This window comes from Phyllobates terribilis, unplaced genomic scaffold (genome assembly GCF_046119375.1).
Source record: "Phyllobates terribilis strain yellow unplaced genomic scaffold, ASM4611937v1 Scaffold_7__3_contigs__length_470593459, whole genome shotgun sequence".
Lineage (NCBI taxonomy): Eukaryota > Metazoa > Chordata > Amphibia > Anura > Dendrobatidae > Phyllobates > Phyllobates terribilis.
Window position 1 is genome coordinate 14,943,263 of NW_027362767.1, and position 17,265 is coordinate 14,960,527.

Here is a 17,265-nt window from a genome sequence, read left to right on the forward strand (position 1 = left end):
GGAGGTTATAAGTCACGACCTTCGTTTTTATGTCGTCAGGACCAATGGCTGATCCCGGAGAGGGGGCCGTGGTGCCACCAGCCAATAGGCAGCAGCTGGGCGGAGCTATGGGTTATTAGTGTCAGTCTGCAGAGAGTCCGGTAGGATGCTGCAGCTCAAGCGGCTCCTGCGGGTGAGAGCGGAGGAGAACGGACGGAGGGCTGCGTGTACGGGAGGAAAAGATAGGGAAGGCTCCGTGTACAGGGGGGGGAGGAAGAAGGACGGAGGGCTCCGTGTACGGGAGGAGGAGGAGGAGGAGGAGGATGAAGGACGGAGGGCTCCGTGTACGGGAGGAGGAGGAGGAAGGACGGAGGGCTCCGTGTACAGGGGGAGGAAGGACGGAGGGCTCCGTGTACGGGAGGAGGAGGAAGGACGGAGGGCTCCGTGTACGGGAGGAGGAGGAGGATGAAGGACGGAGGGCTCCGTGTACGGGAGGAGGAGGAGGATGAAGGACGGAGGGCTCCGTGTACGGGAGGAGGAGGAGGATGAAGGACGGAGGGCTCCGTGTACGGGAGGAGGAGGAGGAGGAAGGACGGAGGGCTCCGTGTACGGGAGGAGGAGGAGGAGGATGAAGGACGGAGGGCTCCGTGTACGGGAGGAGGATGAAGGACGGAGGGCTCCGTGTACGGGAGGAGGAGGAGGATGAAGGACGGAGGGCTCCGTGTACGGGAGGAGGAAGGACGGAGGGCTCCGTGTACGGGAGGATGAAGGACGGAGGGCTCCGTGTACGGGGGGAGGAGGAGGATGAAGGACGGAGGGCTCCGTGTACGGGAGGAGGAGGAGGAGGAAGGACGGAGGGCTCCGTGTACGGGAGGAGGAAGGACGGAGGGCTCCGTGTACGGGAGGAGGAAGGACGGAGGGCTCCGTGTACGGGAGGAGGAGGAGGATGAAGGACGGAGGGCTCCGTGTACGGGAGGAGGAGGAGGATGAAGGACGGAGGGCTCCGTGTACGGGAGGAGGAGGAGGATGAAGGACGGAGGGCTCCGTGTACGGGAGGAAGGACGGAGGGCTCCGTGTACGGGAGGAAGGACGGAGGGCTCCGTGTACGGGAGGAGGAAGGACGGAGGGCTCCGTGTACGGGAGGAGGAAGGACGGAGGGCTCCGTGTACGGGAGGAGGAAGGACGGAGGGCTCCGTGTACGGGAGGAGGAAGGACGGAGGGCTCCGTGTACGGGAGGAGGAAGGACGGAGGGCTCCGTGTACGGGAGGAGGAGGAAGGACGGAGGGCTCCGTGTACGGGAGGAGGAGGAAGGACGGAGGGCTCCGTGTACGGGGGGAGGAGGAAGGACGGAGGGCTCCGTGTACGGGGGGAGGAGGAGGAGGAAGGACGGAGGGCTCCGTGTACGGGGGGAGGAGGAGGAGGAAGGACGGAGGGCTCCGTGTACGGGGGGAGGAGGAGGAGGAAGGACGGAGGGCTCCGTGTACGGGGGGAGGAAGGACGGAGGGCTCCGTGTACGGGAGGAGGAAGGACGGAGGGCTCCGTGTACGGGAGGAGGAAGGACGGAGGGCTCCGTGTACGGGAGGAGGAAGGACGGAGGGCTCCGTGTACGGGAGGAGGAAGGACGGAGGGCTCCGTGTACGGGAGGAGGAAGGACGGAGGGCTCCGTGTACGGGAGGAGGAAGGACGGAGGGCTCCGTGTACGGGAGGAGGAAGGACGGAGGGCTCCGTGTACGGGAGGAGGAAGGACGGAGGGCTCCGTGTACGGGAGGAGGAAGGACGGAGGGCTCCGTGTACGGGAGGAGGAAGGACGGAGGGCTCCGTGTACGGGAGGAGGAAGGACGGAGGGCTCCGTGTACGGGAGGAGGAAGGACGGAGGGCTCCGTGTACGGGAGGAGGAAGGACGGAGGGCTCCGTGTACGGGAGGAGGAAGGACGGAGGGCTCCGTGTACGGGAGGAGGAAGGACGGAGGGCTCCGTGTACGGGAGGAGGAAGGACGGAGGGCTCCGTGTACGGGAGGAGGAAGGACGGAGGGCTCCGTGTACGGGAGGAGGAAGGACGGAGGGCTCCGTGTACGGGAGGAGGAAGGACGGAGGGCTCCGTGTACGGGAGGAGGAAGGACGGAGGGCTCCGTGTACGGGAGGAGGAAGGACGGAGGGCTCCGTGTACGGGAGGAGGAGGAGGAGGAAGGACGGAGGGCTCCGTGTACGGGAGGAGGAGGAAGGACGGAGGGCTCCGTGTACGGGAGGAGGAGGAAGGACGGAGGGCTCCGTGTACGGGAGGAGGAGGAAGGACGGAGGGCTCCGTGTACGGGAGGAGGAGGAAGGACGGAGGGCTCCGTGTACGGGAGGAGGAGGAAGGACGGAGGGCTCCGTGTACGGGAGGAGGAGGAAGGACGGAGGGCTCCGTGTACGGGAGGAGGAGGAGGGGCGGGGGGCTCCGTAGGAACCGGGAGGTGGCAGAGGAGGGGCGGTGGAGGAAGAGGGGCAGGGCGCCCTGTAGGAACCGGGAGGTGGCAGAGGAGGGGCGGTGGAGGAAGAGGGGCAGGGGTCCTGTAGGAACGGTGGGGGGTGGCAGAGGGGCGGTGGGGGAAGAGGGGCAGGGGGCTCTGTGGGAACGAGGGGTGGCAGAGGGGGGGCGGTGGAGGAGAGGCTCTGTAGGAACGAGGGGTGGCGGAGGATGAGGGACTGTAGTCTCCATAGGAACGAGGGGGCAGAGGAGGGGCGGGGGCTCCGTAGGAACCGGGAGGTGGCAGAGGAGGGGCCGGGGCGGCGGTGTAGGAGGAGAGGCGGAAGGCTCTGTAGGAACGGTGGGGTGGCTGATGAGGGGGGGGGGGGGTTGCGATGGAGGAGGAGGAACGGGGTCTCCGTAGGAACTGGGGGGGGCGGGGGTCTCCGTAGGAACGTGGAGGTGGCAGAGGAGGAGGGGCTGGGCCTCCGGGGGCGGTGGAGGAGGAGAGGCGGGAGGCTCTGTAGGAACGGTGGGGGTGGGTGGAGGAGGAGGGGCTCCTTATGGATGGAGGGGTGGTGGAGGAGGGGCGGTGGGGGATCTCTGGGGATGGTGGAGGAGGGGCTCTGGGGATGGTGGAGGAGGGGCGGGGGCTCTGGGAATGGTGGAGGAGGGGTGGCTGCTGACATCTGACTCTTGTGTTTTCCTCAGTCTTCGTTCTGGATTGCACGTGTGAATTACTCTTCTGCGGCCGTGGTGAGTGGGTTGAGATGTTGGTGGAGGCTGCGTCACACTAGTGCGGCTGGTGATTTGCAGACGAACTGTCCTCCCCCAGGCTGGTACCGCTGCCCTCCTCTCCCCTAGTGCCCCCCCAGGCTGGTACCACTGCCCTCCTCTCCCCTAGTGCCCCCCACAGTCTGGTACCGCTGCCCTCCTCTCCCCTAGTGCCCCCCCACAGACTGGTACCGCTGCCCTCCTCTCCCCTAGTGCCCCCCCCGCAGACTGGTACCGCTGCCCTCCTCTCCCCTAGTGCCCCCCACAGACTGGTACCGCTGCCCTCCTCTCCCCTAGTGCCCCCCACAGACTGGTACCGCTGCCCTCCTCTCCCCTAGTGCCCCCCCGCAGACTGGTACCGCTGCCCTCCTCTCCCCTAGTGCCCCCCACAGACTGGTACCGCTGCCCTCCTCTCCCCTAGTGCCCCCCACAGACTGGTACCGCTGCCCTCCTCTCCCCTAGTGCCCCCCACAGACTGGTACCGCTGCCCTCCTCTCCCCTAGTGCCCCCCACAGACTGGTACCGCTGCCCTCCTCTCCCCTAGTGCCCCACACAGGCTGGTACCGCTGCCTTCCTCTCCTCTAGTGCCCCCCACAGGCTGGTACCTCTGCCTTCCTCTCCCCTAGTGCCCCCCACAGGCTGGTACCGCTGCCTTCCTCTCCCCTAGTGCCCCCCACAGGCTGGTACCGCTGCCATCCTCTCCCCTAGTGCCCCCCACAGGCTGGTACCGCTGCCATCCTCTCCCCTAGTGCCCCCCACAGGCTGGTACCGCTGCCATCCTCTCCCCTAGTGCCCCCCACAGGCTGGTACCGCTGCCATCCTCTCCCCTAGTGCCCCCCACAGGCTGGTACCGCTGCCATCCTCTCCTAGTGCCCCCCACAGGCTGGTACCACTGCCTTCCTCTCCTCTAGTGCCCCCCACAGGCTGGTACCGCTGCCTTCCTCTCCTCTAGTGCCCCCCACAGGCTGGTACCGCTGCCTTCCTCTCCTCTAGTGCCCCCTACAGGCTGGTACCGCTGCCTTCCTCTCCTCTAGTGCCCCCTACAGGCTGGTACCGCTGCCTTCCTCTCCTCTAGTGCCCACCACAGGCTGGTACCGCTGCCTTCCTCTCCTCTAGTGCCCCCCACAGGCTGGTACCGCTGCCTTCCTCTCCTCTAGTGCCCCCCACAGGCTGGTACCGCTGCCTTCCTCTCCCCTAGTGCCCCCCAAAGGCTGGTACCGCTGCCTTCCTCTCCTCTAGTGCCCCCCACAGGCTGGTACCGCTGCCTTCCTCTCCTCTAGTGCCCCCCACAGGCTGGTACCGCTGCCTTCCTCTCCTCTAGTGCCCCCCACAGGCTGGTACCGCTGCCCTCCTCTCCTTTCTCATTTTCTGCACTTGGGCTGGGCGGTCTGGGCGTAATTGCAGTTTTTACCCATCGTCTGACTGGCACAGTCTACACTGAACAGCTTTGCTTTCCTCTTCAGCCTCTGACCAAACTCTTTATAAATGGGCATTTTGTGGAGTCAAAGACGTCAGACTGGATCGACATTCACAACCCGGTAAGAAGGTCGGGTCTTGTGTGCGCGCCAGGCGCTGCCTGCTGGTATTGATGCCATTGTGTCTGCTGTTGCCAGGCCACCAATGAGGTGATTGGGCGGGTGCCACAAGCCACGCAGGGTGAGATGGAGGCAGCGGTGAAGGCCTGTGAACGCGCGTTCCCAGCCTGGTCGGAGACCTCCATCCTGAACCGGCAGCAGATCTTCCTGCGCTACCAGCAGCTCATTAAGGATAACCTGGTAATAAAGATGGCGGTGGGGTCCGTTGTGAGTGAGGACAGGTTCATGGTGTCTCTTCTCTCCAGAAAGAGCTGGCACGTCTAATCACGCTGGAGCAGGGGAAGACCTTGGCCGATGCAGAAGGCGATGTCTTTCGTGGACTGCGTAAGGCCGATGAGTGGACTACCTGTGCAGCCGCCGGCTGCTGCTTCTCGCTCTGACTTGTGGCCTTTGCTTTTTCTAGAGGTGGTGGAGCACGCGTGTAGTGTGACCTCGCTCATGTTGGGGGAGACGTTGCCCTCTCTGACCAAGGACATGGACACTTACACCTTCCGCCTACCCCTGGGTGTCTGCGCTGGCATTGCTCCCTTTAACTTTCCTGCGATGATCCCGCTCTGGATGTTCCCCATGGCCATGGTTTGTGGGAACACGTACCTGATGAAGCCGTCTGAACGCGTTCCTGGAGCCACCATGTTTCTTGTCCGGTTGTTACAAGATGCTGGCGCTCCTGATGGCACCTTGAATATTATACATGGTCAGCATTCAGGTGAGGTCCTAACACCCACAATAGGGAAACTTTCCCGTAAGACTTAGCTTTCTTTCATCCGATCCCAAGAACGTAGCTCTGAAGCACCCAGTCAGCATGTGCCCTTTAGGAACGCAGGTATATTTATAGTGCAGTACCTGTGGAGAATGGAGGGGTTGTGGGGGGCAGCCGTCATTCCCAACACTAGAGGTACAATATGGCTCAAATCTAGTGGGGGAGGGACACAACCATCATTTCTCGAAATACATTACAGGTCCGTGTATCTGTACTGCGGCTACTCGTGTGTGTGTGTGTATACAGCCCAGATGGCCTGCGCTGCATCGGATACGGGGCCCTAGAACACTCCCAGCAATGAGCGCGCAGCTGGGACTCCATATGTAATGTCCTGGCAACAATCACTTCTCTATATTCTTAGGGTACACATTAAAGTGGAGTTCCCAGTGTAACAGTGGGTGGGGGATGTGTGGCCCGGATTCCCCCTCCATGGGCTAGGGGATGGGTGGGTCCGGATACCCTGTCCATGGGCTATGTTTGGGAGGAGGATTCCTATTGGACAGGTGAGTGGGGGATGTGTGGCCCATATTCCCCTCCATGGGCTATGTTTGGGAGGAGGGTTTCTGCTGGACGGGTGAGAGGGGGATGGGTGGACCCGGATTCTCCGTTCATGGTCTAGGAGATGGGTGGGTCCGGATACCCCTCCATGGGCTATGTTTGGGAGGAGGGTTTCCGCTGGACGGGTGGAGAGGGGGATGTGTGGCCCTGATTCCCCTTCAATGGGCTATGTTTGGGATTTGGATTCCTACTAGACGGGTGAGTGAGGGATGTGTGGGCCCGGATTCCCCCTCCATGGGCTATGTTTGGGATTTGGATTCCTACTAGACGGGTGAGTGGGGGATGTGTGGCCCATATTCCCCTCCATGGGCTATGTTTGGGAGGAGGGTTTCTGCTGGACGGGTGAGAGGGGGATGGGTGGACCCGGATTCTCCGTTCATGGTCTAGGAGATGGGTGGGTCCGGATACCCCTCCATGGGCTATGTTTGGGAGGAGGGTTTCCGCTGGACGGGTGGAGAGGGGGATGTGTGGCCCTGATTCCCCTTCAATGGGCTATGTTTGGGATTTGGATTCCTACTAGACGGGTGAGTGAGGGATGTGTGGGCCCGGATTCCCCCTCCATGGGCTATGTTTGGGATGAGGATTCCTACTGGACGGGTGAGTGAGGGATGTGTGGCCCGGATTCCCCCTCCATGTGCTAGAGGATGGGTGGGTCCGGATTTCCCTGCATGGGCAATGTTTGGGAGGAGGGTTTCTGCTGGACAGGTGAGTGAGGGATGTGTGGCCTGGATTCCCCTCTATGGGCTATGTTTGGGAGGAGGATTCCTACTGGACGGGTGAGTGGAGGATGGGTGGGCCCTGATTCCCCGTTTATGGGCTAGGGGATGGGTGGGTCCGGATTCCCCCTCCATGGGCAATGTTTGGGAGGAGGGTTTCCCCTGGACAGGTGAGTGGGGGATGTGTGGACCCGGATTCCCCTCCATGGGCTATGTTTGGGAGGAGGATTCCTACTGGACGGTTGAGTGGGGGATGTGTGGCGTCTTCTGCTGAGGGTTACGTTTTTCTGTGACGTGTCATGGCTGCTCCTGACACTGAAGAGGATATATTATATATACTGTACATTCTTGTGTTTTGTTTCTTAGCGGTGAATTTCATATGTGATCATCCCGCCATCCGTGCCATCAGTTTTGTGGGGTCTAACCAGGCTGGGGAATACATCTATGAGAGAGGGTCTCGAAATGGCAAGAGAGTCCAATCTAACATGGTACGTGTGGGGGCACTCTGGAGGGATCGGTGCTCCATACTGTGCCCTTAAAACTGCTCCATCTCTCATGCAGGGGGCCAAAAACCACGGCGTTGTGATGCCAGATGCCAATAAGGAGAATACTCTGAACCAGCTTGTCGGAGCAGCATTTGGTGCTGCAGGACAGCGCTGTATGGCATTGTCAACTGCTGTTCTGGTTGGGGACGCAAAGAAATGGCTGCCAGAACTGGTGGAAAAAGCAAAGAAATTGCGTCAGCTCCATGGTCTAGTGCTTGTGTGAGATGTAACCTAGCAAAGGACTCCAGAACGTGAACCCCGGCCTGTAAGATCTCGCTGCGGGGCGTCCGTCCAGACTCTGCTGCAGCGGGTGAGCCGAGAGCTTAGTACACCGTCCAGAGCAGGCGGCTGCTACTTCACTGCTTCTTTTGTAATGTTGGGGGTAGTGTTCCCCTCCACAATGCTCATCTTACTCATAAAAGGGTTCTGCAGCTCTTCTCACTAGGAGATCACTGAGACTTTGTAGGTATCAAGCACCTCCTAATAACAATAGTGTACACGACCTGACGCCTGGCCAGCGCCATGTCTCCACGTCATGTACACGACCTGGCACCGGACCAGTGCCATGTCTCCACGTCATGTACACTACCTGACACCGGACCAGTGCCATGTCTCCACGTCATGTACACTACCTGACACCGGGCCAGCGCCATGTGTCCACGTCGTGTACACGACCTGACACCAGACCAGCGCCATGTCTCCACGTCATGTACACGACCTGGCACCGGACCAGCGTCATGTGTACACGACCTGGCACCGGGCCAGCGCCATGTCTCCACGTCATGTACACGACCTGGCACCGCGCCAGCGCCATGTGTCCACGTCATGTACACGACCTGGCACCGGACCAGCGCCATGTGTCCACGTCATGTACACGACCTGGCACCGGACCAGCGCCATGTCTCCACGTCATGTACACGACCTGGCACCGCGCCAGCGCCATGTGTCCACGTCATGTACACGACCTGGCACCGGGCCAGCGCCATGTGTCCACGTCGTGTACACGACCTGGCACCGGGCCAGCGCCATGTGTCCACGTCGTGTACACGACCTGACACCGGGCCAGCGCCATGTGTCCACGTCGTGTACACGACCTGACACCGGGCCAGCGCCATGTGTCCACGTCGTGTACACGACCTGACACCGGACCAGCGCCATGTCTCCACGTCGTGTACACGACCTGGCACCGGACCAGCGTCATGTGTACACGACCTGGCACCGGGCCAGCGCCATGTCTCCACGTCATGTACACGACCTGGCACCGCGCCAGCACCATGTGTCCACGTCATGTACACGACCTGGCACCGGGCCAGCGCCATGTGTCCACGTCGTGTACACGACCTGGCACCGGGCCAGCGCCATGTCTCCACGTCGTGTACACGACCTGGCACCGGGCCAGCGCCATGTCTCCACGTCATGTACACGACCTGGCACCGGGCCAGCGCCATGTCTCCACGTCGTGTGCACATCTGCTTTCTGTCTGCCCAAAATGGGGGGATGCACAACCTTTGTAACATAATAGGGTGCGTAATCCTGTACTATAATTGTACATGGAAAGACAACACACAGCGGTACAATAAGGATGCGCACTTATTTTAATATAAATGCTATTTTAAAAATACTGAGGTTAACACCTCACACTTAAAAGCATAAAAAACAAGTAAACTACCTAAATCCATAATGAGTGAAAGGCACGGGTCATAAATACGAGCAATAATGGATCACAGCGCAATAATGTCAGCAATACATGTGAGCCTGATGGACTGAATACATATAAGAAAAGGCGAATATATGGCAATAGGGCTCCACATAAGATAAGCAGACGCTTCCCCTTGGCTGTGGTACGGTATAGGGAGTAAAGCTCACATGTATTGCTGACATTATTGCGCTGTGATCCTTTATTGCTCGTATTTATGACCCGTGCCTTTCACTCATTATGGGTTTAGGTAGTTTACTTGGTTTTTTATGCTTTTAAGTGTGAGGTGTTAACCTCAGTATTTTTAAAATGGCATTTATATTATAAGCTGTGCCCTCCATCTTGTACTGCTGTCTGTTATTATTATTATAGCGCTATTTATTCCATGGCGCTTTACATGTGAAAAAGGGGTATAATACGAGAACAATTACAATAATCTTGAACACAATGTGACAGCGACTGGTACAGGAGGAGCGAGGACCCTGCCCGCGAGGGCTCACAATCTACAATGGGTGAGGATACAGTAGGTGAGGGTAGAGGAGGTCATGCAGTAATGTGGTGGAGCGGTGATTACTGCAGGTTATAGGCTTGTCGGAAGAGGTGGGTCTTCAGGCTCCTTTTGAAGGTTTCCACAGTCGACGAGACTCTGATGTGTTGGGGTAGAGAGTTCCAGAGTAGGGGGGAAGCACGGGAGAAATCTTGTATGCGATTATGGGAGGAGGAGATGAAAGGCGAGTAGAGCAGGAGATCTTGTCAGAATCGGAGGTTGTGTGCAGGTAAGTACCGGGAGACTAGGTCACAGATATATGGAGGAGACAGGTTGTGGATGGCTTTGTATACCATCTTTGGGTTTTGAACTGGATTCTCTGAGGAATGGGGAGCCAGTGAAGAGATTGACAGAGATGAGAGGCCGGGGAATAGCGTGGGGACAGGTGGATTAGTCAGGCAGCAGAGTTTAGGATGGATTGGAGGGGTGCAAGAGTGTTGGAAGGGAAGCCACAGAGCAGGAGGTTGCAGTAGTCGAGGCGGGAGATGATGAGGGCGTGCACTAGTGTTTTTGCAGATTTGTGGTTGAGGAATGTGCGGATCCAGGAGATATTTTTGAGTTGGGAGTCGGCAGGAAGTGGAAAGGGCTTGGATATGTGGTTTGAAGGAGAGTTCAGAGTCCAGGGTTACCTCATGGCAGCGAGCTTGCGGGACTGGGGAGAGTGAACAGCCATTGACATTGATAGATAACTCAGTTGGGGGGGTTGAATGAGATGGTGGAAAGATGATGAATTCTGTTTTGTCCATGTTAAGTTTTAGAAATCTGGCAGAGAAGAAGGATGAGATGGCGGACAGACATTGCGGGATTTTGGTTAGTAGGGAGGAGATATCGGGTCCAGAGAGGTAGATCTGTGTGTCATCAGCATAGAGGTGATACTGAAAGCCATGAGACACTATGAGCTGTCCCAGGCCGAGGGTGTAGATGTAGAAGAGCAGAGGTCCTAGGACTGAACCTTGGGGGACACCGACAGATAGGGGGCGAGATGAGAAGGTGGTGTGTGAGTGGGAGACACTGAATGTCCTGTCTGTTAGGTATGAGGAGATCCAGGATAGAGCCAAGTCTGTGATGCCGAGAGATGAGAGTCTGTAGTAAGAGGGAATGGTCCACTGTGTCGAAGGCAGATGACAGGTCTAGGAGGGCAGAGTAGTGTCGCTTGGATTTGGCGGTTAGTAGGTCGTTGGTGACTTTAGTCAGTGCAGTTTCAGTAGAATGGTGCGATCGGAAACCAGATTGTAGGCGGTCGAAGAGGGAGCAGGAGGAGAGGTGGGAGGACAGTTCAGAATGGACGTGTTGTTCCAGTAGTTTTGAGGCATAGGGGAGAAGTGATATGGGGCGATAGCTAGTCAGAGAGGATGGGTCAAGGGAGGGCTTTTTGAGGATGGGTGTGATTGAGGCATGTTTGAAGCATGAGGGGAAGACACCAGTTGTTGGTGACAGGTTAAAGAGGTGGGCTAGGGTTAGGATGAAGACAGTGGTAAGGTTTGGGATGAGGTGGGACGGGATTGAGTCAAGTTCACAGGTGGTGAGGTGTGATTTGAAGAGGAAAGTTGATCTTCCGTAATGGTGGAGAAGGTGGTTTTGGAGGAGGAGGATTGAGTAGGTGTGGGGAGGGGCTTTAGGCAAAAGCTTTGTCTGATGGTGTCAATCTTCTGCTTGAAGAATGAGGCAAAGTCTTCGGCTGAAATGAGAGGAGAGGGAGGAGGCACTGGGGGACAGAGGAGAGAATTGAAGGTGTTGAATAGTTGTTTGGGGTTGTGAGACAGGGAGGATATGAGGGATGCGAAATATGTTTGTTTTGCTGCAGTGAGTGTGGACTTCAAGGTAGTGAGGGATTGTTTGAATGCAATGAAGTGCTCATTGGAGTGGGACTTTTTCCATCTACGCTCGGCAACCCTGGAGGCCCGTCGCAGTTCTTTAGTTAGGCTGGTGTGCCAGGGTTGTCTGTTGATTGTGCAAGCTTTGGTATGTGTGAGGGGGGCGACCGAATCGAGTGCTGCAGCTGTTGTGGTGTTGTATAAAGTGGCAGCAACATCTGCGTCATGTAAGGAACTAATGTCTGTAAGAGGGAGAAGGGATTCAGAGAGTGAGTGTAGGTCAAGGTGTTTGAGATTTCTGCGAGGGTATGCAAGTTTGCGGAGTGGGGATTGTTGCCCTGGAGAGGAGAGGGTAGAGAATGTAAGTAGGTTGTGGTCAGAGAGAGGGAGAGGTGAGTTATAGAGGTTAGATAGGGAACAGAGGCGGGTGAAGATGAGGTCCAGTGTGTGGCCGTCTTTGTGGGTGGGTGTGGAAGACCACTAAGACCGAAGGATGAAGTGAGGGATAGAAGCTTAGAGGCAGCTTAGTGTCAATGGGGATGTTAGTCGCCCATGAGGATAGTGGGGATGTCAACGGAGTGGAAATGAAGTAGCCAAGTGGTGAAGTGGTCAAAGAAAGTGGTGGTTGATCCTGGGGGGCGGTAGATGACAGCCAGTCGGAGGTTGGAGGGGGAGTAGATGCGCACGCAGTGCACTTCAAAAGAGGGGAGAGTAATTGAGGGCGGCAGTGGGATATGGGTGAAGGAGCAGTTATCTGAGAGGAGGAAACCTATTCCTCCACCGTGCTTGGCGGGGGGTATGGGAGAGGTGGAATCCGCCGTATGAAAGTGCAGCAGTAGAGGCCGTGTCAGAGGGGTTGAGCCAGGTTTCAGTGATGCCGAGGAAGGAAAGTTTGTTAGTGATGAAGAGATCGTGAATGTAGGAAAGTTTGTTGCAGACGGAGCGAGCGTTCCATAGAGCTCCTGTTAGTGGGACTGGGGAAGCAGGGGCTGGGCGTATAGGTATAAGGTTAGAAGGGTTACGAGAGTTCGGGGTAGATTGTGGGTAGGAGGTGGAAGTGATTGTAGGGATGTGAGGAGGGCCGGGATGTGGAGAGATGTCGCCGGCAGTAAGGAGGAGCAGAGAAAGCGTTAGTAGGTGGGAGCAGGAGAGGGCATGAGGTGGCTGTATGTGTTTGGAGACAAAGGATTGTATGTTGAGGAATAGCTCTGAGGAGGAGGTGAGATGGGTGGGCAGAATGGAGGGAGAGATGAAGAGTTCATTACTAGGTGTACGGATTAGGGGTGGTTGTAAGAAGTGAAGGATTAAGGGTATGTGCACACGATGCAGAAATGAAGCAGAAAATTTCTGCATCATTTCTGCATCTCCCTGGCAGAAAAAACGCATGCAGATTGTGCATGCGTTTTTCCTGCAGAATACATGCGGATCCACATGCAGATTCACATGCGTTTCCGCATGCAGATTGACAAGCGCTTTCCAGGCGATTTTAGCATCACTTGGAAAGTGCTTGACAACTAGGTCACACTATATAAATCCATGCAAACAGCATGGATTTATATAGTGTGACCCGAGAGAGTGTATATACTTACCTCCGATGGCCCGCGCTGTCCTGCTCAATCTGTTCTCCCGGCTGCCGGCAACTTTGAATTGAAAGACCTGCCGACGTCAGCGTCACGTGACCCGTCACATGACTCTGACGTCACCGCAGGTCCTACAACTCACTGTAAGTGCCGGGAACCAAGCGGGAGCGCTGCGCGGGCCGACAGATGGTAAGAATACATTTATTTTTTATTTTATTCTTCTTTTACAGCTTTTTTAATGGTACCTGGGTGTGGATGAGACTCTCCTCTCCTCCACACCCGGGTACCATCCGCACATTAGAACGCACCAATTACGCAAGTACAAATGCTGTCTTGCGGAATTGGCGCGTTCTAATGCAAGTCAATGGCGGCGAAATCGCCGCGTTTCCGCAAAATTAATTGACATGCTGCGGATTTTTGACCGCAGCGTTAACGCTGCGGAAAAATCCGCATCATGGGCACAGCACATGCGGATTTCCATTGGGGAACATTGCTTCCCTTCTACCATGCGTTTTTCATGCGTTTCCGCGGCGTTTACGCAACTGCAAAAACGCCGCGGAAACGCATGAAATACGCATCGTGTGAACACAGCCTAAGGGGTGAGAGTGAAAACAAACACAAACATTGTTTACTGCGACTTTGTATCCAATTACCTTCAGTTCACTTCAGGTTCAATTCTGGATTAATTCTTATTTCTCACACTTCAGCTCATGGACACTTAAGGTAATGGCCACAGAGTAAAGTCTGACACAGACTCCTGGCCCCCAATATATTTGTAACAGAATGCATTCAGCTGTGAACCAGAGGGGAGTGGTCTGTGCTCATCTTGATCAGCTGATTAAGGCTGAACCAGATGCTGGATAGTCAAAGGCTAAGTAAACAAGGTCATAAATGAAAGTGGGGGGTAGCTGGGGTAGCTTGGAGAAAATACCATTACTAAATAGGGGTAGAGAAGTATAGAGAAATCTGCATGGGTGTCTTTCCATCTGCCGCCTGTGCACGATCTGGCGACACTACCAGCGCCCCGCTTAATGCTTCCAGTAGGACGGGCGCTTTGCTGCCATCTGTACTTCACCTTGTGATTGCACATTGTTTCCGTGTCACCAGCGCCTCTAAACCCCCCCCCCCATGCAGAATTAAGAGTTGCTGAATACCCCAATAACTTTCTTGCCTATACTTGAATACCCTCATACAACTTTGCACTTAAAGGGAACCTGTCACCAGTTTTGTCACATGGCACCCTAAAGTATCCCCTTGTTTAGCTTCTGTGCTGCTTTCCCCAAATCCATATGACCCTCTACGTCTGTAGGGCTGGGGACAGAATTAAGGAGAAGCAGAAGGGACGTCTGTAGTGCTGGAGACAGAATGAGACTTGAGACAGAGAACCAAGGAACATCAGAAAGAACTTAGAAGGAGAATGAGAGACGTCCTTCAGGAATGTAGATGGATTGCATGGCATCCAAAGAGACACGGATTTGTATTCTACAGGGTGGGCCATTTATATGGATACACCTAAATAAAATGGGAATGGTTGGTGATATCAACTTCCTGTTTGTGGCACATTGGTATATGGGAGGGGGAATACTTTTCCAGATGGGTAGTGACCATGGCGGCCATTTTGAAATTGGCCGTTTTGGATCCAACTTTATTTTTTTTCAATGGGAAGAGGGTCGTGTGACACATCAAACTTATTAATTATTAATGCTGCACATCTGGTATCTTGATGGTATGGTGTGGTATATGGGGTACAAAGATAGTGGGGCCATTCTTCATCAGTGGAAACCTCAATGGCACTGGATATCTGACATTGCTCCATGATGATGTGTTGCCCTCTTTATGCACTGAAGATGGCACGTTTCCTGAGGTTTTTCAACAAGATGGTCACCACCACATTATAGGGGTCAGGTCCGAGCATTCCTACACGAACAGCTTCCTGGAAAGTGGATTGGTCGTCGTGGGCCAGGTGAATGGCCACCAAAGTCTCCCCATCTGACCCCCTTAGACTTTTATCTTTGGGGTCATCTGAAGGCAATCGTCTATGCTGTGAAGATACGAGATGTGCAGCATCTGAAACAACGGATACTGGAAGCCTGTGCTAGCATTTCTTCTGCGGTGTTGCTATCAGTGTGTCAAGAGTGGGAGAAGAGGGCGGCATCGACAATCCAACACAATGGGCAGCACTTTGAACACATTTTATAAGTGGTCATAAACTTGTAAAAAAACTCATGAAAGAATAAAGTTACGTCAAAACCAAGCACACCATTGTTTTTCTTACGAAATTGTCAATAGGTTTGATGTGTCACAAGTTGGATCCAAAATGGCCGCCATGGTCCCCACCCATCTGGAAAGTTTTCCCCCTCCATATACTAATGTGCCACAAACAGGAAGTTGATATCACCAACCATTCCCATTTCATTTAGGTGTATCCATATAAATGGCCCACCCTGTACATTCTAGCCCAAGGGTATCTGCCCTGACTGGAAAGATTTGGATCTGCTCCATTAACCATCAGAGAGACGTGATACATCTTGGAGAGGACGAAGAAGTCACCTGGCCCCATGGATATGTTGTTTGGGGTTGCCAGTAGGGACCCACCGGTCGCCTGGCATCATGGAATCTCTCGGAGAGGCCAGATTTGGACCCTCGGGTCTCCTGGTCTTGTCGCTACCTCCTCTCTGTGGGGGCCTGCCAGAAGCCGGGGGCCACTGGTTGAGGTAGTCTGCCTTGGGAGTCTCCAAAGTCGCAGCTGTTCTATCCTAGGCGGCGGAGAAGGAGGGGTGCGTGTGTAATGTTGCACCATCTTGGGTATTTGCTGGGACTGTTCTAGGTGTTTATTGTCCGCTATGTGGTCCTATAAAGCATTGCCATGCTGTTTTACCCTCACCCTGTGTTGTCTGAGTAGCGTTACGCCCTCAGAAGACCCCGGGTCTTCACAGGGGTCCAGTCTTGTTACCTTCTGTCTCTGGATGACTTGTGTTCTAGGTGATCAGGCCGGGGCCGACGTGGGGCCCCTCATAAGTAAAGAGGCAAAGCAGCGAGTCTGCAGCCTGATTGACAGCGGGGTGAAGCAGGGCGCAGCACTTCTACTCGATGGCCGCAGCATCAAAGTGAAGGGCTACGAAAATGGCAACTTTGTGGGGCCTACAATACTGGCCAACGTTACAGTAAGTGTCCAAAAAGCTGTGTGGGCTAGTGGCCTGAGGGCCAGTGGTAGAGGTGGTGCACTGAATGATGCTGGCACTGATTTGTGGTGTGCAATGCTTTTCGCAGCCAGACATGACCTGCTACAAAGAGGAGATCTTTGGCCCAGTGCTGGTTGTCCTCGGAGCTGACACTCTGGATGAAGCGATCGACATAGTCAATAAAAATCCCTATGGAAATGGCACAGCAATCTTTACCACAAATGGAGCCACAGCCCGGAAGTACACTCATCTGGCCGATGTGGGACAGGTGGGTACATGGTAGTGTGAAGTCTGTGTGTAGTGGGGGGCTGTCCAGACATGGGGGTGATCGCTGTCCACCTCAGCTGTAACCACCCTCTGCTCTACTTCCAGATTGGAGTTAATGTGCCCATTCCGGTGCCGCTGCCAATGTTCTCCTTCACTGGGTCCCGTGCCTCCTTCCGGGGGGACACAAACTTTTATGGCAAACAGGTGAGGGGCTAGTGCAGCCTCCGGCGTGGGGGGAGTTGAAGTTACCGTGTCCCTTACTTTACATCTTTTACTTCTAGGGGATTCATTTTTACACCCAGTTAAAGACTGTGACCTCTCAGTGGAAAGAGGAGGATGCCACATTAACCAGTCCGGCCGTGGTCATGCCAACCATGGGCCGGTGAGCTGCCCTCAATCTTCTCCCATCATGACCCTGTGGACCCTTATCACCCCCCACCCTCGTTACAACTCATTCAGATCAGACAACAGGAATAAAACGCTTCACATTTGTTTACTGATATTTCTTCTGGCGGGTCGGGGTAACTATCCACTGGTGCAGATCTAGGGGCGATCATCAGGCCGGCATCTCTGTGACCGGAGACTCTGTCTCTGCCTGTTGTGCACAGCGGCTACAGCTGCCATATCTGTGACGGGGAGAGAGACCCCGCTCCTCCGCCCACCACACACCTGGGAGCCCTCCTCTCTTGTATACATTCTGCGGGGTTAGATACAATCTTCATTCCATATGTAATACATCATGGTCTCTGCTCATCTGTCTGTCTGAGCGCCATTACCCCTCCCCCCGTATGCTGGGACAGAGGTGCC

At 55.6% G+C, this 17,265-nt stretch overlaps 1 protein-coding gene across 1 annotated transcript; it reads left to right on the forward strand.

Moving 5' to 3' along the window:
- The first annotated feature begins 22 nt into the window (after window positions 1-22).
- On the forward strand, window positions 23-16,949 carry ALDH6A1 (aldehyde dehydrogenase 6 family member A1). Its single transcript, XM_073638181.1, has 12 exons — window positions 23-172; window positions 3,136-3,180; window positions 4,662-4,736; window positions 4,812-4,973; window positions 5,039-5,117; window positions 5,197-5,499; window positions 7,194-7,315; window positions 7,389-7,578; window positions 15,992-16,173; window positions 16,280-16,459; window positions 16,564-16,662; window positions 16,740-16,949. Exons 1-12 carry the CDS (start codon window positions 146-148, stop codon window positions 16,842-16,844), a joined length of 1,569 nt encoding a protein of 522 aa, XP_073494282.1. The 5' UTR covers window positions 23-145; the 3' UTR covers window positions 16,845-16,949.
- The last annotated feature ends 316 nt before the right edge of the window (window positions 16,950-17,265 follow it).

Excerpts from the sequence above, each read along its gene's own strand:
- ALDH6A1 (XM_073638181.1), top strand. The coding sequence starts at position 146 with ATGCTGCAGCTCAAGCGGCTCCTGCGG. Across the intron at positions 7,316-7,388 it reads AGAGAGTCCAATCTAACATG|GGGGCCAAAAACCACGGCGT; the intron begins GTACGTGTGGGG and ends TCTCTCATGCAG. Across the intron at positions 16,460-16,563 it reads ATCTGGCCGATGTGGGACAG|ATTGGAGTTAATGTGCCCAT; the intron begins GTGGGTACATGG and ends CTCTACTTCCAG.